The sequence below is a fragment of the Mytilus edulis genome, chromosome 14 (assembly GCF_963676685.1).
Source record: "Mytilus edulis chromosome 14, xbMytEdul2.2, whole genome shotgun sequence".
NCBI classification, from domain to species: Eukaryota; Metazoa; Mollusca; class Bivalvia; order Mytilida; family Mytilidae; genus Mytilus; species Mytilus edulis.
In genome coordinates this window covers 1,295,505-1,315,353 of record NC_092357.1, presented here as the reverse complement: position 1 = coordinate 1,315,353, position 19,849 = coordinate 1,295,505, and the positions used below count along the sequence as shown (strand labels likewise).

At 35.1% G+C, this 19,849-nt stretch overlaps 1 protein-coding gene across 2 annotated transcripts; it reads left to right on the top strand.

The window, feature by feature from the left end:
- Positions 1 to 28: 28 nt before the first annotated feature.
- Positions 29 to 13,625, top strand: LOC139503940 (uncharacterized). 2 transcript variants are annotated; one of them, XR_011659229.1, is made up of 8 exons: positions 29 to 143; positions 3,290 to 3,750; positions 4,267 to 4,407; positions 5,384 to 5,562; positions 10,329 to 10,410; positions 11,977 to 12,369; positions 13,208 to 13,295; positions 13,538 to 13,625. XR_011659229.1 is itself a non-coding variant. In XM_071293963.1 (6 exons), exons 2-6 carry the CDS (start codon positions 3,312 to 3,314, stop codon positions 12,165 to 12,167), a joined length of 1,032 nt encoding a protein of 343 aa, XP_071150064.1. In that variant the 5' UTR covers positions 178 to 196; positions 3,290 to 3,311; the 3' UTR covers positions 12,168 to 12,327. The 2 variants fall into 2 exon arrangements, 1 of the variants encoding a protein (XP_071150064.1); XM_071293963.1 differs by lacking the exons at positions 29 to 143; positions 13,208 to 13,295; positions 13,538 to 13,625 and adding an exon at positions 178 to 196 and having other exon boundaries at positions 11,977 to 12,327.
- Positions 13,626 to 19,849: the final 6,224 nt, after the last annotated feature.

The following is a 19,849-nucleotide window of genomic DNA, read 5'->3' as shown; positions in this document are numbered from 1 at the left end:
GGGCGATTCGGCATTGGGGCGAGTTGTCATTGATTCTGTGAACACATTTAACTGATTACGCTCCCCTAGACAATAACATATCCTACATAAACCTTCTTCACGAGGTTTCTAATTTCAAGACTTCTGGATTTTCAAGATTTTAAGTATGTCTTCTTGAAATTGTGTTATTACTGAAAATAACCATCTTCTTATTGATGTACATTTTGTAGCTTACTATTTGTGTCCTCCCAAAAATTATCTTAAAAATCTTTTGCCAGTTTTGGCCTTCCCTGTGCCTCAAGGATCTGTTCTGGACCCAAGTCTATCTCTATTTTATATTAATGATATACCAGTCGGGCTAAATTCCACCATACGCCTATTCGCAGACGACACTATTGCTTACCTGGTTATAAAATCTAACAGCAACTGCGAGACCCTACAAAAAGATCTAAACACACTAGTCATCTGGGAACATACTTGGAAATGGCTTTTCATCTTGACAAGTGTAATGTTATGTCCATCAGTCGAAATAAAAATCCAATTACTTATAATTACACTCTACATGGCCATGATCTTGAACATGTGGACAAAGCAAAACACCTAGGCATGACAATACAATCAGACCTAAAATGGCACAGTCACATAAACACCATCTGTAATAAGGCTAACAGTACACTAGGTTTTCTAAGATTGAAACTTAACATCAGTTACACCTCAGTAAAGGAACAGGCACACAAATCTTTAGTCAGACCATCACTAGAATATGCCTGTTCAGTATATGGGATCCTTACTTTACTGAGGATATAAACAAACTAGAAAAGGTACAACAAAGGGCTGCTAGGTTTGTCACTAACCCACATAGAAACACATCAAGTGTTAGTGACATGATTGATCACCTAAAATGGAGAGACCTAGCATACAGAAGAACTGATGCACGCCTTGTCATGTTCTATAAAATTTCATACCACCTCATCGCCATCACAAAAACAGACAGACTTATACAACCGCTCAGAAAGTCCCGGAACATGCATGCACTCTCATATCAGATTCCATCCTACAGAACACAAATACCCCAACAATCTTTCATTCCAAGAACAATTAAAAACTGGAACAGCCTTCCTCTGAGTTGTTATGAGCGACTCTATAGAGTCGTTCAAAACAGCCATACAGGGGTCGACGTAACTGCTAGCCCCGCTGGCCCGTGGCTAGTAAATTTACTGTCGGGCCAGTCAATATTCTCGGGTCACTTGGGCCAACAACTTTCATTTTCTACCATGCGGAAGATTGCACTTACTTCCGTGTTATTGAAATCGACTGGTAATAATAGCCGGCCAATCAAATTACTCGGTATAAATCGACAATTCCGAGGTTCCCCAGAAATGCGCGAGATTCGTTATTCGGGATTTGTCGAGTTAAAAATGGCAGCCCCCAGTTAAATTAAAATAAATTGATGATATGGAACGTTTCCTAGTAAAGAACTACATGTACCCCCAAGAAAGAAAAGCTGAAACCGATAGCAACCAAAAAGGAAAAGAATATGAAAAATCAAAAGAAAAAGGGAGTTAAATAATGCATCAAAAGCTCTCAGATTGCAGGATTTTGTGCCAATAATAATAAAATTTTCTTGGAGAGGGCAAACCCCCCCTACCGCGTTGGCCCACTTCGTGGACCGACATTTCTCGGGCCAGTAAGATTTTGAGTGGGCCAGTTGATCAAAACATACTTTGGCCCTTTGGGCCAGGTACTTCTTTTTTCTTAAGTCGACCCCTGCCATATCAACCTACACCTACAGTCAGTAAATTCATCATGTGTAAATAGTTTTATTTTAATATATAGATAAATAAAATAAAAACATGCACTAACAATATGTAAAAATGTTATAATCAATTTTTGTTTTTAAATCATAAAATGTTAAACTTTTGTGATTGTCCTTGTAAATATTGTTGTAAATACGTTAGTTAAACATCTCCATTAATCCCAAAAGGGAGTGTACACGGTTCCACTGTACCTTTGCAGCTCTTGAGGGGTGCTCCGAATAACGAAGGAATCTACCAGTACATACATAGAGGCGGCTTTAGGGGGGCCCAAAGTTGGCGGTTCCCCCTTTTCTGAGAAAAATTGATTATATATATATCATGTAAATATAGGGAATCACTGAATCATGACTGGAGCAAGTCCTTCCCTCTTAGACAGTCAGTAGGCCCCCACATATGAAAAAATCTGGATCCACAAAGTTCTGGTAATTACATGTACCCCTTTATCAACAATACCACAATTTCCCGAACATTACAAGAACTAATTAATATCCAAAGGAAAAATTGATTTGTCCCAAAATCATAGATGTTATACTACTTACAATGATATTAAAGTATATAATTTTAAGATATTAGTCGTGTTTACTCCTTTATAGTGCAATTTAACTTCAGGAAATCAATAAGCATGACTTGTAAGCATGGTAAATCATATGCAAATTACTTATTGAAAACAATATGGACAACAACACAAAAATGCTTTCTGATGTTGTTTTAAAAATATATTGTTAATTGCATTTTTGTGTGTGTTTGTATGATATTTCATTGAGTTCTTTTTAAAGTTGCATTTTATTTGTCATAAATCATGTAAATATGAAAATTCGATTTTTGTGACGTCACATCCAAAAAACAATGACGTCATTCAATAAATTGCGCCACGCCCGAATAAACGTTCATTAAGAACCTATTTTGAGGGGAAAAAATTCTGAAGAAGCTTGCATAAACTGAAACGAAGTTAATGTGAAAAAAAAAATAATTAAAAAAAAATTAGAAGGGGTGTGATAAAGGGTGCGATAAAGGGTAGAGGTGTGATAAAGGGTATGAGAAAGGGTGCACATCAAAGTTGCGCGATATGGATTAAACAGCAGGCTATTTATCAAATATTCAAAACTACTGTATTTTCTACTAAATGTATGATACAGCCTTTATAACATTGACTGATATCAATATCATCACAGATAGCTGATACAGCACGATTGCCATTGACTGTATTACACATGCAATTTATCGGTATTTACTATCAATTATATAAGAATTGAGTTTTATTATCTTTTTATCTTTTTAATACATGTATGTATCTTACAAATGTCTTAGCTAGTGCCCCTTCATTGCCTTTGAAACTCCAACCATAAAATAATATTTTGAGAAATACATAGTTCTATATATATATATGAAAAATGATTTTTATTTTAAACAATGAAAACAATAATTTTATGTTAAAAGTTGTGATATAACATGTACATGTATTATCTGATTGAATATTTTTTTCATCTTTGTAGGAAACTTTTCATGTAAAGAACAATGGATAAAGTGTTGATTTCATCTTGTAACAGCTACTGTAGATACATGCATTTCAGGAAACTGTTGAAGCCTTTGAGACAGAATAAATACTTCCTGTCTTCCTTGACTTGTCAGAAAAATATTTACACGTCTTCCCAGTCTTGTAAAAATAGTTCGCTAACTGGAGAATGGACTTCAAAACTTTTAAATTGTCGTGGAAGAAACAATTCATTTTGTGTTCAAATGTGCAATTTTCATGGGAGCAATAACTACAGTTCAAGAAGGAAAATGAATAAAACATCTTTAAATGAAGATGAACGAGTTCTTGAAAATTGGAATTGGAACATTAACTCTGATCCTGGTCTTGGGACTTTATATGATGAAATGAAAAAAGAATTGTCAACTATTGATGGTAAAACTGAGAAGAAGGAGTCACAAAAAAAAGATAACAATATTTCAGGTGAAAAATTTATCATTTATATGTAAACATGTACATGATGTATATAATAGAAAAACAAAGTATATGCCGGGGTTTTTGTCAATGAATTAAATTAGTTTATTCACAGCAAAAAACAACTTAAAGCACTTTAATTGCTGCTTGTCATCCCAAAGTCATAGTGTGGTCTTCAACATGGAGCAAAGAAAAAAAAACTCACTCACTTTCAAGTTTAAGTGGCCCCTAGCACTGGTTTGCTTGTTGAGCAGCAGAATTCTGCCTTTTCAATAAGACACACTACATATAATCAACCATCAACTGATTCACTATGAAATAAGAAGATGTGGAATGATTGTCAATGTGACAACAAGAGACCAAATGACCCAAAATTTAACAACTATAGGTCACCATAGGGCCTTCAACAATGAGCAATACCACATAGTTAACTTATATACATTTTTGTACATCACTCGAGCAAAACTCTTGTACTGTTGAAAGAAATCGTATCATATGACATGTATGATATTCTTTATTTTCTAGTAACTCTGACAGACGAGAGGATAGCAGAATTGACCAAGTCCTTCAATCAGACCAGTATAGCGGCTGTAGAAGTGGAAGATTTATCTCTAGAGGAAGTGGACGATGTCCAGCCAGAGTGGGTTCCTCCTGTTCAATTGAAAAGTATGTACTGTAAAAAGGGTATATCTGGCATGCCTGGAATCTTGTCAAATTATTAATTATTTCAGGACTTAGTTGTGTTAATTAGTCAATTCATTTATTTTAATTTATAATGTAAACACAAAGTTGTATTCTTATTAGTACAAATTATGTTTGAGACATGCTGACAACATGCACAACTTTAGTCTTCAACACGGAGCCTTGGCTCACACTCACCAGCAAGCTTATTAAACTTATTACATATGAAAATTTACAGACTCCACCAGGAGGAAACGAGAACAGCCAAACATTGTAAAGGTATTTTCATACGTTTGAACAATAAAAATACTGTATTTATCCTATGAGAATCAAGATATTTCCTTTATGTCATACTCTATGCTCATTTTAACATGGGTAGGCATTAAATTTGTCCATATTTTACATCTCCCTAATGCTGATACATGTATATAGAGCATGACATGAAGGAAATATTCCTTGCTAATGCTCAGTGTAAAATTTAATGGAGCCTGCTAGATATTTTCTTCATATCCTGATTTTAATCTGACATTAAGACAGGTAAGATAAGGTAACGAAAGGTAATAGTCAGTAACAATTGAGCATCTGTTTAACTTTTTGCAAAATTTATTTCGTTCTGAAGCTTATACAAAAAGCCACAATTGTCCAGTGAATACTTTTCATATCAAACATCAGCACTCAGAGATCCTTTTTCTTTGATTTTTGATAGCTTCAAAGTTCAATATCTTGCATAAAATACGTTAAATTGAGAATGGAAATGTGGAATGTGTCAAAGAGACAACAACCCGACCAAATAGTAAAAAGCAACCGTAGGCCACCAATGGGTCTTCAACAGAGTGAGAAAATCCCTCACCTGAAAGTGTGCTTCAGCTGGCCCCTAAAAAAAATGTGTACTAGTTCAGTGATAATGGAGGCCATACTAAATTCCAAACTAAAATTAAAGATGATGTTTTCTTCATTACAGGAGGAAGACAAGGAGTGTTTGATTTAGAGGAGATTGTAACAGTGCTAAGGGCAGGGAATGCCAGAGACATTTGTGTGATTAAGATGCCTGACACGTTACAGATGTCTGATTATATGGTGATAGCTACAGGGATATCATTTAGACATTGTAGGTCAATGACAAAAGATATCCAATTCATTGTAAGTTGTTACCGTAGTGATATCATTTAGACATTGTAGGTCAATGACAAAAGATATCCAATTCATTGTAAGTTGTTGCCATAGGGATATCCTTCAGACATTGTAGGTCAATGACAAAAGATATCCAATTCATTGTAAGTTGTTGCCGTAGTGATATCATTTAGACTTTGTAGGTCAATGTCAAAAGATATCCAATTCATTGTAAGTTGTTGCCATAGAAATATCATTTAGACATTGTAGGTCAATGACAAAAGATATCCAATTCATTGTAAGTTGTTACCATAGAGATATCCTTCAGACATTGTAGGTCAATGACAAATGATATCCAATTCATTGTAAGTTGTTGCCATAGGAATATCATTTAGACATTGTAGGTCAATGATAAAAGATATCCAATTCATTGTAAGTTGTTGCCATAGGGATATCCTTCAGACATTGTAGGTCAATGACAAAAGATATCCAATTCATTGTAAGTTGTTGCCATAGGAATATCATTTAGACATTGTAGGTCAATGACATAAGATATCCAATTCATTGTAAGTTGTTGCCATAGGGATATCCTTCAGACATTGTAGGTCAATGACAAAAGATATCCAATTCATTGTAAGTTGTTACCATAGTGATATCATTTAGACATTGTAGGTCAATGACATAAGATATCCAATTCATTGTAAGTTGTTGCCATAGGGATATCATTTAGACATTGTAGGTCAATGACAAAAGATATCCAATTCATTGTAAGTTGTTACCATTGAGATATCCTTCAGACATTGTAGGTCAATGACAAATGATATCCAATTCATTGTAAGTTGTTGCCATAGGAATATCATTTAGACATTGTAGGTCAATGACAAAAGATATCCAATTCATTGTAAGTTGTTGTCATAGGGATATCCTTCAGACATTGTAGGTCAATGACAAAAGATATCCAATTCATTGTAAGTTGTTGCCATAGGAATATCATTTAGACATTGTAGGTCAATGACATAAGATATCCAATTCATTGTAAGTTGTTGCCATAGGGATATCCTTCAGACATTGTAGGTCAATGACAAAAGATATCCAATTCATTGTAAGTTGTTACCATAGTGATATCATTTAGACATTGTAGGTCAATGACATAAGATATCCAATTCATTGTAAGTTGTTGCCATAGGGATATCATTAAGACATTGTAGGTCAATGTCAAATGATATCCAATTCATTGTAAGTTGTTGCCGTAGTGATATCATTTAGACTTTGTAGGTCAATGTCAAAAGATATCCAATTTATTGTAAGTTGTTACCATAGTGATATCATTTAGACATTGTAGGTCAATGACATAAGATATCCAATTCATTGTAAGTTGTTGCCATGGGGATATCCTTCAGACATTGTAGGTCAATGACAAAAGATATCCAATTCATTGTAAGTTGTTGCTGTAGTGATATCATTTAGACTTTGTAGGTCAATGTCAAAAGATATCCAATTTATTGTAAGTTGTTACCATAGTGATATCATTTAGACATTGTAGGTCAATGACATAAGATATCCAATTCATTGTAAGTTGTTGCCATGGGGATATCCTTCAGACATTGTCAGTCAATGACAAAAGATATCCAATTCATTGTAAGTTGTCACTTTCCAATATACTAGTAGTTAACTTTTGGATTAAAATGTATCTTTCTACTAATCTAATGATGGACTTCTTATCATCGTGTCAAAGACACTTTTAGCAGATTGTCTTTACAGTGGCAATAATTGCTAAATGTGTAAAACTACAGGTCACTGTTTAGCCTTCAACAATAAACAAAGCTTAAATTGTATTGGGCCAAAAATAAAATATTGTTTGTTTCCCCTCACACGACCTACCCGGTAAAATCACCGCGACCCGAAAAATTTTATCGGCCATTCTTGTCCACTATTTATTTTTTTGTTATGTTGGTTATTGGTGTTATCTTTCCGATGCTGTAGTCAACGAGGGTTGGTTTTTGGTGATACCTTTATGATGCTGTAGTCAACGAGCGTTTTAAATCAAGGCATTTTTGCAAGGAAGCGTCTACGTGATTCGGAATCAAGGAAACAAAGCCACAGGGTGCAATCAACAGTTTTTTTCTATGACGTCACATTTTGAGGGACCATGCATAAGTGACCCTTAGTTGTGGACTGATTAATAAAGATACTTGTATAAAACTAGATATCACTGGAATCAGAATGTTCTCTAGTTTATAATGAAATAAAAAAATTGTGTACTTTAAAAAATATATTAAAAATATTCCATCCAATGAACATGGGGGGAAAAGGGTCTAATTTGAACATAAAAAACTTGAAACCAGGTCATGTGCACACCCATGAAGATATGATCCATGCACATTTTACATAATCAAAACTGTATGAAATTTGTAGGTTTTTACCTGGCCTTTCAAAAAAATCTTGTTTCAGGGTATGGTTTCCTGCTCCGAAAAGTGCTACAATGGCTGCAAATAAGTTTTAAATTTTCACTGCCAAAAAAAAACAGGATGTTTACAGTGTTGTCTCCCCTCAAAACATGTAAAGTTAATATAATTTTTAAAATTATTTCAATCATTCAACCTGTTTTAATTGAAAGCTAATTAACTTATTTTTACAATCAAATAAAAAAAACATGATACTTTTTCCTTAATTGAGTAAATAAACAGTTTTCCTCCATGGTTATTTTTAGTCGGAGAATAACCCCTAGTTTTTTTTTATACGAAACTGTTTATAGCACCCACACGATTTGTGTGCAAGGGTGATCTTTTTTGAAAATAAAAAAAACCTGAAGCATCTTTCAACCTGCTGAGTGCATCTTAATTTGTTTTGTATCTAACCTCTGTTCCTGAATCGTGCTTTAAAATCCATCTACTTACTTTGTCTTTGAACAGGTTGGGCACAAGTCAGGAAATGTGGGATACATGTATTCCCTGCTTTCAGGGAACGTCCCTGTTTTCTGGTGTAAAAAAACAACCAGTTTAAATGGGATTTCCTTTTTCAATTTATGGCATGAACATTACAAAAGGGCACGTTTTAACGTTATAACTGCATCCGTAGAATTCGTAAATACTTATTAAAAGTATTTTAGGAAATACAAAATATGAATATAAAGTGAAGCCATGTTTCTTCTAGAACTCGAAAAAAACATACAAATCTTTGTTTAGGAATCAATTGACCAAGCTGCATGATCCAGGTGTAACTGAACATAACTAAATTAATATGTTCACTTCTATTGAAAATTTTTATTCATTGAATTTTAATTCCCAAGTGATTAACATACATGTATCTTTTTGTCTGATCAAGGTATGAATTGGTGAACAAAGGAATTGTTTTGTTGTGAGTTATGCATCAAAGTTGACTTGAAATAAACTTCATATGATGAAGACATAATCTTTCAATCAGTTTAATTGAGGTCTGGAGCTGGCATGTCAGTTAACTGCTAGTAGTCTGTTGTTATTTATGTATTATTGTCATTTTATTTATTTTCTTTTGTTACATCTTTTGACATCAGACTCGGACTTCTCTTGAACTGAATTTTAATGTGCGTATTGTTATTCTTTTACTTTTCTACATTGGCTAGAGGTATAGGGGGAGGGTTGAGATCTCATAAACATGTTTAACCCCGCCGCAATTTTGCGCCTGTCCCAAGTCAGGAGCCTCTGGCCTTTGTTAGTCTTGTATGATTTTAAATTTTAGTTTCTTGTGTATAATTCGGTGTTCAGTATGACGTCCATTATCACTGTACTATTATGCATATTTTAGGGGCCAGCTGAAGGACACCTACGGGTGCGGGAATTCTCGCTACATTGAAGACCCATTGGTTGCCTTCGGCTGTTGTTTGCTCTATGGTCGGGTGGTTGTCGCTTTGACATATTCACCATTTCCTTTCTCAATTTTATTGATTTTTTAACTAAAAAACCGCTTGCTATCATTAAGCATTGTTATCACAAGTAGAAAATGCGCTTTTGTAGATTTCATTACATTAAATGAATAGGAAAAAAGGAGGTCCCTGTATACTGTTTTGTTTTAATAACACCAGCAAACTGGAGTGTACACTGAATTAGAATACAGGGAATACCCCATTTTTCTTGACTTGAGCCTTACCTGTTGAATTTTATACAAATTCAATATAGAAAACCATATCAAGGAATAAAATAAAATAATTTGCCTACCTACCTACCCATACCCTAACAACCTCAGTCGGGTGAGGGGAAACAAAGATATTTTTAATGTTGGCCTTGTCAATTATTTGTTAAGAGACTTCAAAAGATAATGATGGGATATTTAAACTCAATATTACAAACTGACGAAGCCGTGACCAAAAAATGAATAAACCACCATACACCATATTCAACCATCACCATTATCTCAAGCATTACTAAGGAAAACAACTAGTGTTAATTCAGAAACTATTGGGAGGTTTTTATTATTGCCAAAAATGTGACAGAGTTTTAAACGCAATAATTTAATTAAGCATTTTGAAATATTTTATATGAATTAAACAGAATTTTCTCAAAATTGTAAGAATTAAAATCACATTTAATATTAAAAAAAGAAGATACGGTATGATTGCCAATGAGACAACTCTCCACTAGAGAACAAAATAACACAGCAATTCTTAAACATAATGATAAAATGATAAAATCACAATAATGAATGCACCCAATAATTTCTGAATTTACAGTAGTCCAATTAATTATAGAACTGAAATTTATTTGATATCTGGATTTTTTTCAAATACATCTAACTTAATCCTTTGTTTTTCTATTTTTTAGCACAAGAGGAAAAAATCTAATAAAGATTCTATGTTGAAAGTTGAAGGTCTTGATTCAGAAAACTGGCTGGCTTTTGATTTAGGTATGTATTAGACTGATTAGGCTGATATTCCATTTTCTTGTCTGTCAGTTTAATGTTCTTACATACAATACACACATGTATGAAATTAAAAAATTATGGTAATACCACCCGCAAGGCTAGTATGCTTGGATCTATTTACTACAAAATTTAAACATTTATTATGATTGGTGGATGCAGACTCACTTTTGTTGTGCCAGAGTTATGGGACATTTAACAGTCATATTTGACCCAATATTTATATACCTTTAAGATGTAATTTGGTGAAGAAAAAAAATAAGACTTCAAAATTAATACTTGCAAAATTGCTAAAAGTTTTGCCAAATACAGCTAATGTAATCTATGCCTTAGGTAGAAAAGCCTTAGTTTTTCAAAAAAATCTAAAATTTGTAAACAGTAAATTTATAAATATAACCATATCAATGACAATTCATGTCAGCACAAAAAGTGCTGACTACTGGGCTTGTGATACCCTCGGGAAATAAATATATTTTTGAGGTACACTATTTATGTATCAAACTAAAAACCATCAGATCTCACGAATTGTTGACACCTGTTTCATACTGTGGATTCATTTATTTCCGAGGGTTCCAATTTTTGTGGATTAAGGAAAACTTACATGGTCGCGGATATTTATTTTCGTGGTTTAGCCGAAGTCTGCATACAAGCTTATAGAAAACTTGAACATTTAATTTCATGGTTCACCTGTACCTACAAAATCTACGAAAATTGGTATCCAACAAATACAAAGGAATCCACATTACTATTTTAATTATTCTTGGAAAAGTTTTCTTCAAACTTTAAACTGTTGTTTCAGTTAGTGGGAAAAAATTTGAATTATCTCCCTTTCAATTAATTTTTTTGTACAATTTGCCTAGAAAGAGTTATGGCTATTAAAGGTTAACATTATCATTGAGTGGTATTGAAATAAAGATTATCACTGTTCCCACTCAATTTGCCTTCAGAATGAGATGCATTCTTGGTAATATTTTAAAAAGGATACTAGAACAACATGGAGACTGGCTTACAACTTTCCAGACATTTAGAAATTCCAACAATGACATGAGATTGTTTTCACTTTGGTGTACAAACTGTAAACTTACTTATGGTCTTTTATATTCTGTGAGGGCAAACTGTTAATCTCATTGTATTCATATTCAGAGTTAACTTTTATGAATTGACTTTTAGTATTTACTTATTCAGGAATAGAATACAGAGTTAGCTGTATTTGGAAAAATATTTCAGAATTTTGATCCTCAATGTTCTTCATCTTCATACTTTATTTAGCCTTTTTCTTAATTTTTTCATATGCAGGGGCATCAAACCATTTTTAAAAGGGGGGTTCCACACCCAGGATAAATAGGGAGTTCCATTTATATGTCCCCATTCAAATGCATTGATCTAAAAAAAAAAAGAAGGGGAGTCCAACCCCTGGAACCCCCCCCCCCTCTGGATCCGCAACTGATGTGTCACTGATAAGTCTTTTCAAGATAACTCACATGTTTTGTGTACAAAATGTTTGTCCTTGTATCTATGATGAGTTTATTCACAAATATAATTGTTTTATAGGTAACATAATTCTGCATCTGTTTACCCCAGAGACGAGAGAACTGTATGATTTAGAGAGTTTATGGACGGTGGGAGAGAAATATGATGACAAATGTCAGGAGATAGAAGATGAATTTGGTCTACAACAAACTGACCTCGATTGGCTCAAGCAACTGGACGTAGAAATGACACATGACAGAAAAACTTCTTAATACAACATACAGACCAGATTGGCTCAAGCAACTCAAATCTAGAATTGACAGAAAACTTCTTAATCGTGTTAATCTACCAAACAGACTTGGATTTGCAAAATTTTATATCCTCAAGAAAATCTTAATATAAATTTGAAAAAAACTGAGCCTTTTTGTTGATTTTATTCATTAATCTGACATCAAGCATTTTTGTAAACATGATGTTTTGTCTTGCTTGACAGAGTCAATAAGCGAGACAAAGGTATGCTGTTTCAGGCGGCAGCGTCGTCAACAATGTATTAGTTTGTGATTAGGTCTAGTTTATCGTGAACCACTAGTGGTAGGTCAAATATATTTGGTATGCCGTTGTATTAGTATTGGCACATCTCATTACCATGGAGATTATTTGGCCCCGACCCATCAGTCATGGTCTATTGACTTTGAAATTTTTGCTTAGTTTTCATGTATTAGTTCGTGATTAGGTCTATTTATGGGTAACCACTAGTGGTAGGTCAATGATATTTGATATGCAGTTTAAGTTTCTTGTGTACAATTTGGAGTTTAGTATGGCTTCATTATCACTGAACTAGTATATTTGTTAAGTGGCCAGCTGAAGGACGCCTCCAGGTGCGGATTTTTCTCGCTGCAGACCTGTTGGCGACCTTCTGCTGTTGTCTGTTCTATGGTCTGGTTGTTGTCTCTTTGACACATTCCACACTTCCATTCTCAATTTTAGTTGTATTAGCAATATTGGCACATGTCATTTCCATGGAGATTATTTGACCCTGCCCCCTTAGTTATGGTTTATTAACTTTGAAATTTTGCTTAGTTTACATTTATTAGTTTGTGTTTAGGTTTATTTAAAGGGAATCATTTACATGTATGATAAGTCAATGGTATTTAGTATGCATTGGCACATCTCATTTCCATGGAGATTTTTTAGTTATGGTTCATTGACTGAATATTTGCAAAACTTACATGTTTTTAAAAGTGGTGTTTTTTTAATTTCAACATTTGCACAATCCAAATTATAAAAAAGAGAAACATATCTCTGTGATAAGTTTATCAAACAAAAATGTAGTTAAAACAGGGAAAATATATTGCGATAAACAAGATAAAAGCAAGATGTCAGATTAACTCATTATCAGGGCTCAATAATAATGTGTTTCGATTGTCCATTACCAGAGGAAAAAAAGGTTGGACAAGTGAAAAAGAGGAAAGCTTTTTAGTATTCTTAATTTCTCTCTTCATTCGGACATGTAATAAGATAACTATATTTGAATGTGTGTACCTTGTTGAAAATCTATAATACGATACTGTTATCTCCAATTTATTGCATCTAAAAGAAAACAACGCTGAAAGTTACAATCGGGCACACATGTCTTCACTAGCTGCACTCTAACATGTCACACTTACAGAACATCAATTGTACAATGTAAGAGGCGTTATTATGTTAAAATAAAACAATTTTACTAAAAACCTTATATTTGTTATTCAAATAAAATTAAATTCAATGCTTGATTTTACATGAGAACGGTTAATATTATAAAGTATAGAACCTTGAGGAACTCCAAAAGTTACAGTTTTATATTCTGTACACCCCTGATTACACCAAGATAACTAATAATATACTTTTATCAAAACTCAAATTATACAAATGCGATGACCACTCTGTAAAATGGTTTTCATCGTACCTCTCTCAGAGAATGCAAAAAGTTAAGTTAGGAACCACTGAATCAGAATATAAAACTGTAACTTTTGGAGTTCCTCATCAAGGTTCTATACTTGGACCGTTATTGTTCATAATTTATATAAATGACTTACCATTAACCTTAGAATATACCATCACTGAGAATCTGATCTATATGCTGATGATACAACTTTACATTTATCATGTAAATCTATTGTAAATTTAAATATATGTTTGAATAAAGACTTAGACAATGTTATTAAATGGTGTAAAGAAAATGATATGACGATAAATAACAAGAAATCAAAATGTATGCTTGTTGGATCAGACAGAAAACTGGTAAACTGTAATGAATGTTTATGTGTTTTATCACAAGATAATATTGCTTTAGATAATGTTGAAGTTGAAAAACTTCTCGGAATTCATATTGATAAAAACCTATCATGGTCAATTCAAATTGATAAAATATGCAAAACTATTTCAACCAGAATTTTGTAAAGTTGATTTAGTTATGTCTAGATTTTTTAGACCTTGTAGAACCTCGTCATTTGTGACAGTATATAATGAGAATTTAGTATCATCAATTATTTTTGAATTGATATAGTTATAAATTTTCTCAGATTTAACATTTTGTGAGGATTTGATATAAGCTTCTCACCTACTGTGCTAAAATGATCATTTAAGCAATTAGCAATATCATTTTTGTTTATAAGTACTTTTCCTTCGTGTGTTTTTACAATACAATACAATGCTTTTATTTCAAAAACACTCCTGTCACATTGACATGTGAAACAAGAGGTAAATTACAAAATACAATCACATACAATTAAAGAAATAAATAAAACAACTTAGAAATGAAATATATAGAAAATTACTTTACTTTACATTATAATATTATAATATTTTAGTTAACTTTGAAATGAATAAAGACACATTTTTAAGTACGTTAATATTAGTGAATGACAGAAGTCCTTTCATTTTTGCTTCACTCGGATATTTCACATAGTACTCTGAAATATGCTGATTTCTGATATTTTTTACTAATAAAGAATTGCATTCAAATAAATAATGGTATTCATTGTCAATTGCAGTTAAACACAAATTACATGTACTCTCTTCTTTTGGAATGTTATACCATCTTCCCAGCTCTACTGGAATTTTTACATTGCAGCGTCTTAATTTTGAAATGTATTTACGTTCGAATGGTGTTAATTTCAAAAGATAGTTTTCTAAGCCAAAGATTGTTTTAAAAAGTCATTGTTGAATGAATGAATCTTTTAGTTTTTCTGTCAGTACGGTTTTAAGTTGATTTATATCTAATGGTGATTGCTGAGTCCAAACATAGCTTAGTCCGGCATTGTCTAGGATCGATTTAGTATAATCCATCCATTTGAAAGTGCGATCATGTCAATTTCCTGTTTTGTTGTTGAATTCATATCCTTCAAATGCCCCCAAAGAATTTTACAGTTTTTATCGTGATCTATAGCATCCATAAAATATTTTGCTTTTGCAGAACGGATTAATTCACTAGTTTTGTTCCTATATTGTTTTAAACCCCACCCAAATCGGTGTTTGCTGTCCCAGTATTGTTTTCAATCCGGCCACAGTAGGTGTGTGTCTATCCCAGTATTGGTTTAAACCCCACCACAGTCGGTGGTTGTACCAGTATTGCTTTGAACCCAGCCACACTCGGTGGGTGCCTGTCCCAGTATTGATTAAAACCTCGCAACAGTCGGTGAACGTCTGTCCCAGTATTGTTTTAAACCCCACCCCAATCAGTGTGTGTCTGTCCCAGTATTGTTTTAAACCCCGCTACAACCTGTATGTGTCTATCCCAGTATTGTGTTAAACCCCGCTACAGTCGGTGTGTGTGTGTCTGTCCTAGCATTGTTTTAAACACCGCCAGAGCCGATTTATGCCTGTCCTAGAATTGGTGTATTCTTGCCGCAGTCGGTGTGTGTCTTGCCCAGTACTGTGTTAAACCACCCCTCAGTAAATGTGTGTCTGTCCCCGCAACAGTCGGTGTGTGTCTGTCTCAGTATTGTGTTAAACCCCGGAAGAGTCGATGTGTGTCTGTCCTAGTATTGTTGTAAACCCCGCCACAGGAGGTGTGTGCCTGTCCCAGTATTGTTGTATCCCCGCAACAGTAGGTGTGTGTCTGTCCCAGTATTGTGTTAAACCCCGGAAGAGTCGATGTGTGTCTGTCCTTGTATTTTTTTAAACCCCGCCACAGTCGGTATAAGTCTGTCCCAGTATTTTTTTAAACCCTGCCAAATTAGGTGTGTGTCTGTCCTAGTATTGTTTCAAACCCCGCCACAGTCGGTGGGTGTAAGTCTGTCAAAGTATTGTTTAAAACCCTGCCACATTAGATGTGTTTCTGTCCCAATATTGTGTTAAACCCCTCCACAGAAGTTGCGTGTCTGTCCCAGTATTTTTTAAACCCCACCACATATGGTTTAAGTCATACTTGTTTGAACGAAGCCAACAAGTTAAGGTCAATAACGTCATGTCTAATACTAAATGCATAAAAACTGGGGTACCACAAGGTTCTATCCTGGGCCCTTTGTTATTTATTTTATATACCAATGATTTACCACTTAATATAGAACATTCATTAATAGATTTATATGCAGATGATTCTACATTACATTGTAAAGGTAATAATTTACTTCAGTTAACTTCTAACCTTCAAAATGATATTCATGTAATTGAAAACTGGTGTGCGCAAAATTGTATGAAATTAAATGCCAAAAAGTGTAAATCAATGATTGTTGGTTCAAAACAAAGACTTTGTTCAACTAGAAACAGATTAGATATCAATATTTCAAATGAACAAATAGAAAATGTAGATTGTGAAAAACTTCTTGGTTTATATATTGACAAAAACCTAAATTGGAATCAGCAGATAGATAAAATGTCATGTACTATATCAAACAGAATCAATTTATTACAAAAGATAAGAAAATATTTACCTATGCATATACGTATTATCTATTTTAATGCTTATATTCTGCCACTATTTGATTATTGTTGCAATATATGGGGAAGCTGTTGTGAAAGTGGAATAAATAAACTTAATAAGTTATTAAAGAAATCTGCTAGGGTTATAGTAGAAGCTGACATAATGACATCATCCAGTTTATTGTTTAATAGTTTACGCTGGTTAAATGTGGAAAAACGCATTCAATACCAAAAGGCAATACTTGTATTTAAATCATTAAATGGTATGGTTCCTAACTATTTACAAGAAAATTTTCATTTTACTGATAATCAAAATTATAACTTACGTTCAGCTGATGAAAAAGTATTAAATCTTCCAAAACCAAAAACAAATTTTTTAAAGAAAACATTTACATATTCAGGTTCTCAAATATGGAACAGTTTACCAAATGAAATAAAAATGAGTAATACACTTGTATCTTTTAAAACAAAATGTTACAAATTTTTCATCAATTGTGCAAATTAATATGCTTTTTCATTATTATTTAAATACAATTGTATATTGTGTATAATATAACTTTATAATACTCTATGTACTTATAAATATATTATTATTATTTTGAGGACTCTCAGGAAGATTAGTTTTAACTAATGGGATCATCCTCTTGAAATAAAGATTATTTATTTATTTATTTATTTATTTATTTATTAGGTGTGTGTCTGTCCCAGTATTGTTTTAAACCCCGCCGCAGTCGGTGTACGTCTGTCCCAGTACTGTTTTAAACCCCGTCACAGTAGGTGTGTGTCTGTCCCAGTATTGTGTTAAACCCTTCCACAGTAGGTGTGTGTCTGTCCCAGTATTGTTTTGAACCCCGCTATAGTCGGTGTGTGTGTCTGTCCTAGTATTGTAATAAACCCCGCCACAGTCGGTGTGTGTCTGTCCTTTTATTGTTTTAAACCCCGCCACAGTCGGTGTACGTCTCTCCCAGTGTTGTTTTAAACCCCGCCACAGTAGTTGTGTGTCTGTCCCAGTATTGTTTTAAACCCCGCCACATTCGTTGTGTGTCTGTCCCAGTATTGTGTTAAACTCCGCCACAGTAGGTGTGTGTCTGTCCCATTATTGTTTTAAATCCCGCTACAGTCGGTGTGTGTGTCTGTCTTAGTATTGTATAAAACCCCGCCACAGTCGGTGTGTGTCTGTCCTAGCATTGTTTTGAACCCCACCAGAGCCGATGTGTGCCTGTCCCAGTATTGTTGTATCCTCGCCGCATTCGATGTGTGTCTGGCCCAGTACTGTGTTAAACCAGTATTGGTTTTAACCCCGCCACAGTAGGTGTGTGTCTGTCCCAGTATTGTGTTCCCTTCCACAGTCGGTATGTGTCTGTCCTAGAATGGTGCTGAACCCCGCCACAGTCGGTGTGTGTCTGTCCCAGTATTGTGTTAAACCCCGGAAGAGTCGATGTGTGTCAGTCGCAGTATTGTGTAAAACCCCGCCACAGTCGGTGTGTGTCTGTCTCAGTAATGTTTAAAACCCTGCCACAGTAGGTGTGCGTCTGTCCGAGTATTGTTTTAAAACCCGCCTCATGCGGTGTGTGTCTGTCCCAGTATTGTGTTTAACCCCGCCACAGAAGGTGTGTGTCCGTTCCAGTATTGTTTTCAACCCCGCCACAGTAGTGTGTGTCTGTCCCATTATTGTTGTAAACCCCGCCAAAGGAGGTGTGTGTCTGTCCCAGTATTGTGTTAAACCCCGCCACAGTAGGTGCGTGTCTGTCCCAGTATTGTTTTAAACCCCGCCACAGTAGGTGTGTGTCTGTCCCAGTACTGTTTTAAACCCCGCCACAGTCGGTGTACGTCTGTCCCAGTATTGTTTAAACCCCGCCACAGTCGGTGTACGTCTGTCCCAGTATTAATTTTAAACCCCGCCACAGTAGGTGTGTGTCTGTCCCAGTGTTGTTTTAAACCCCGTCACAGTAGTTGTTTGTCTGTCCCAGTATTGTTTTAAACCCCGCCACATTCGTTGTGTGTCTGTCCCAGTATTGTGTTAAACTCCGCCACAGTAGGTGTGTGTCTGTCCCATTATTGTTTTAAACCCCGCTACAGTCGGTGTGTGTGTCTGTCTTAGTATTGTATAAAACTCCGCCACAGTCGGTGTGTGTCTGTCCTAGCATTGTTTTGAACCCCACCAGAGCCGATGTGTGCCTGTCCCAGTATTGTTGTATCCTCGCCGCATTCGATGTTTGTCTGGCCCAGTTCTGTGTTAAACCACGCCTCAGTAGGTGTATGTCTGTCCCAGTATTGGTTTTAACCCCGCCACAGTAGGTGTGTGTCTGTCCCAGTATTGTGTTCCCTTCCACAGTCGGTATGTGTCTGTCCTAGAATGGTGCTGAACCCCGCCACAGTCAGTGTGTGTCTGTCCCAGTATTGTGTTAAACCCCAGAAGAGTCGATGTGTGTCTGTCCCAGTATTGTGTAAAACCCCGCCACAGTAGTTGTGTGTCTGTCCCAGTATTGTTGTAAACCCCGCCACATGAGGTGTATGTCTGTCCCAGTATTGGTTTTAACCCCACCACAGTAGGTGTGTGTCTGTCCTAGTATTGTGTTCTCTTCCACAGTCAGTATGTGTCTGTCCTAGAATGGTGCTGAACCCCGCCATAGTCGGTGTGTGTCTGTCCAAGTATTGTGTTAAATTCCGGAAGAGTCGATGTGTGTCAGTCCCAGTATTGTGTAAAACCCCGCCACAGTCGGTGTGTGTCTGTCTCAGTAATGTTTAAAACCCTGCCTCAGTAGGTGTGCGTCTGTCCCAGTATTGTTTTAAACCCCGCCAAAGGAGGTGTGTTTGTCGCAGTATTGTGTTAAACCCCGCCACCATCGTTGTGTGTCTGTCCCAGTATTGTGTTAAACCCCGCCACAGAAGGTGTGTGTCCGTTCCAGTATTGTTTTCAACCCCGCCACAGTAGTTGTGTGTCTGTCCCAGTATTGTTGTAAACCCCGTCACAGGAGGTGTGTGTCTGTCCCAGTATTGTGTTAAACCCCGCCACAGTAGGTGCGTGTCTGTCCCAGTGTTGTTTTAAACC

Bases quoted from the DNA above. Each gene is read 5' to 3' on its own strand.
- LOC139503940 (XM_071293963.1), top strand. From the start codon at position 3,312: ATGGATAAAGTGTTGATTTCATCTTGTAACAGCTACTGTAGATACATG. The intron at 4,408-5,383 runs GTATGTACTGTA...TCTTCATTACAG, and splicing joins TCCTCCTGTTCAATTGAAAA to GAGGAAGACAAGGAGTGTTT. The intron at 10,411-11,976 runs GTATGTATTAGA...ATTGTTTTATAG, and splicing joins CTGGCTGGCTTTTGATTTAG to GTAACATAATTCTGCATCTG.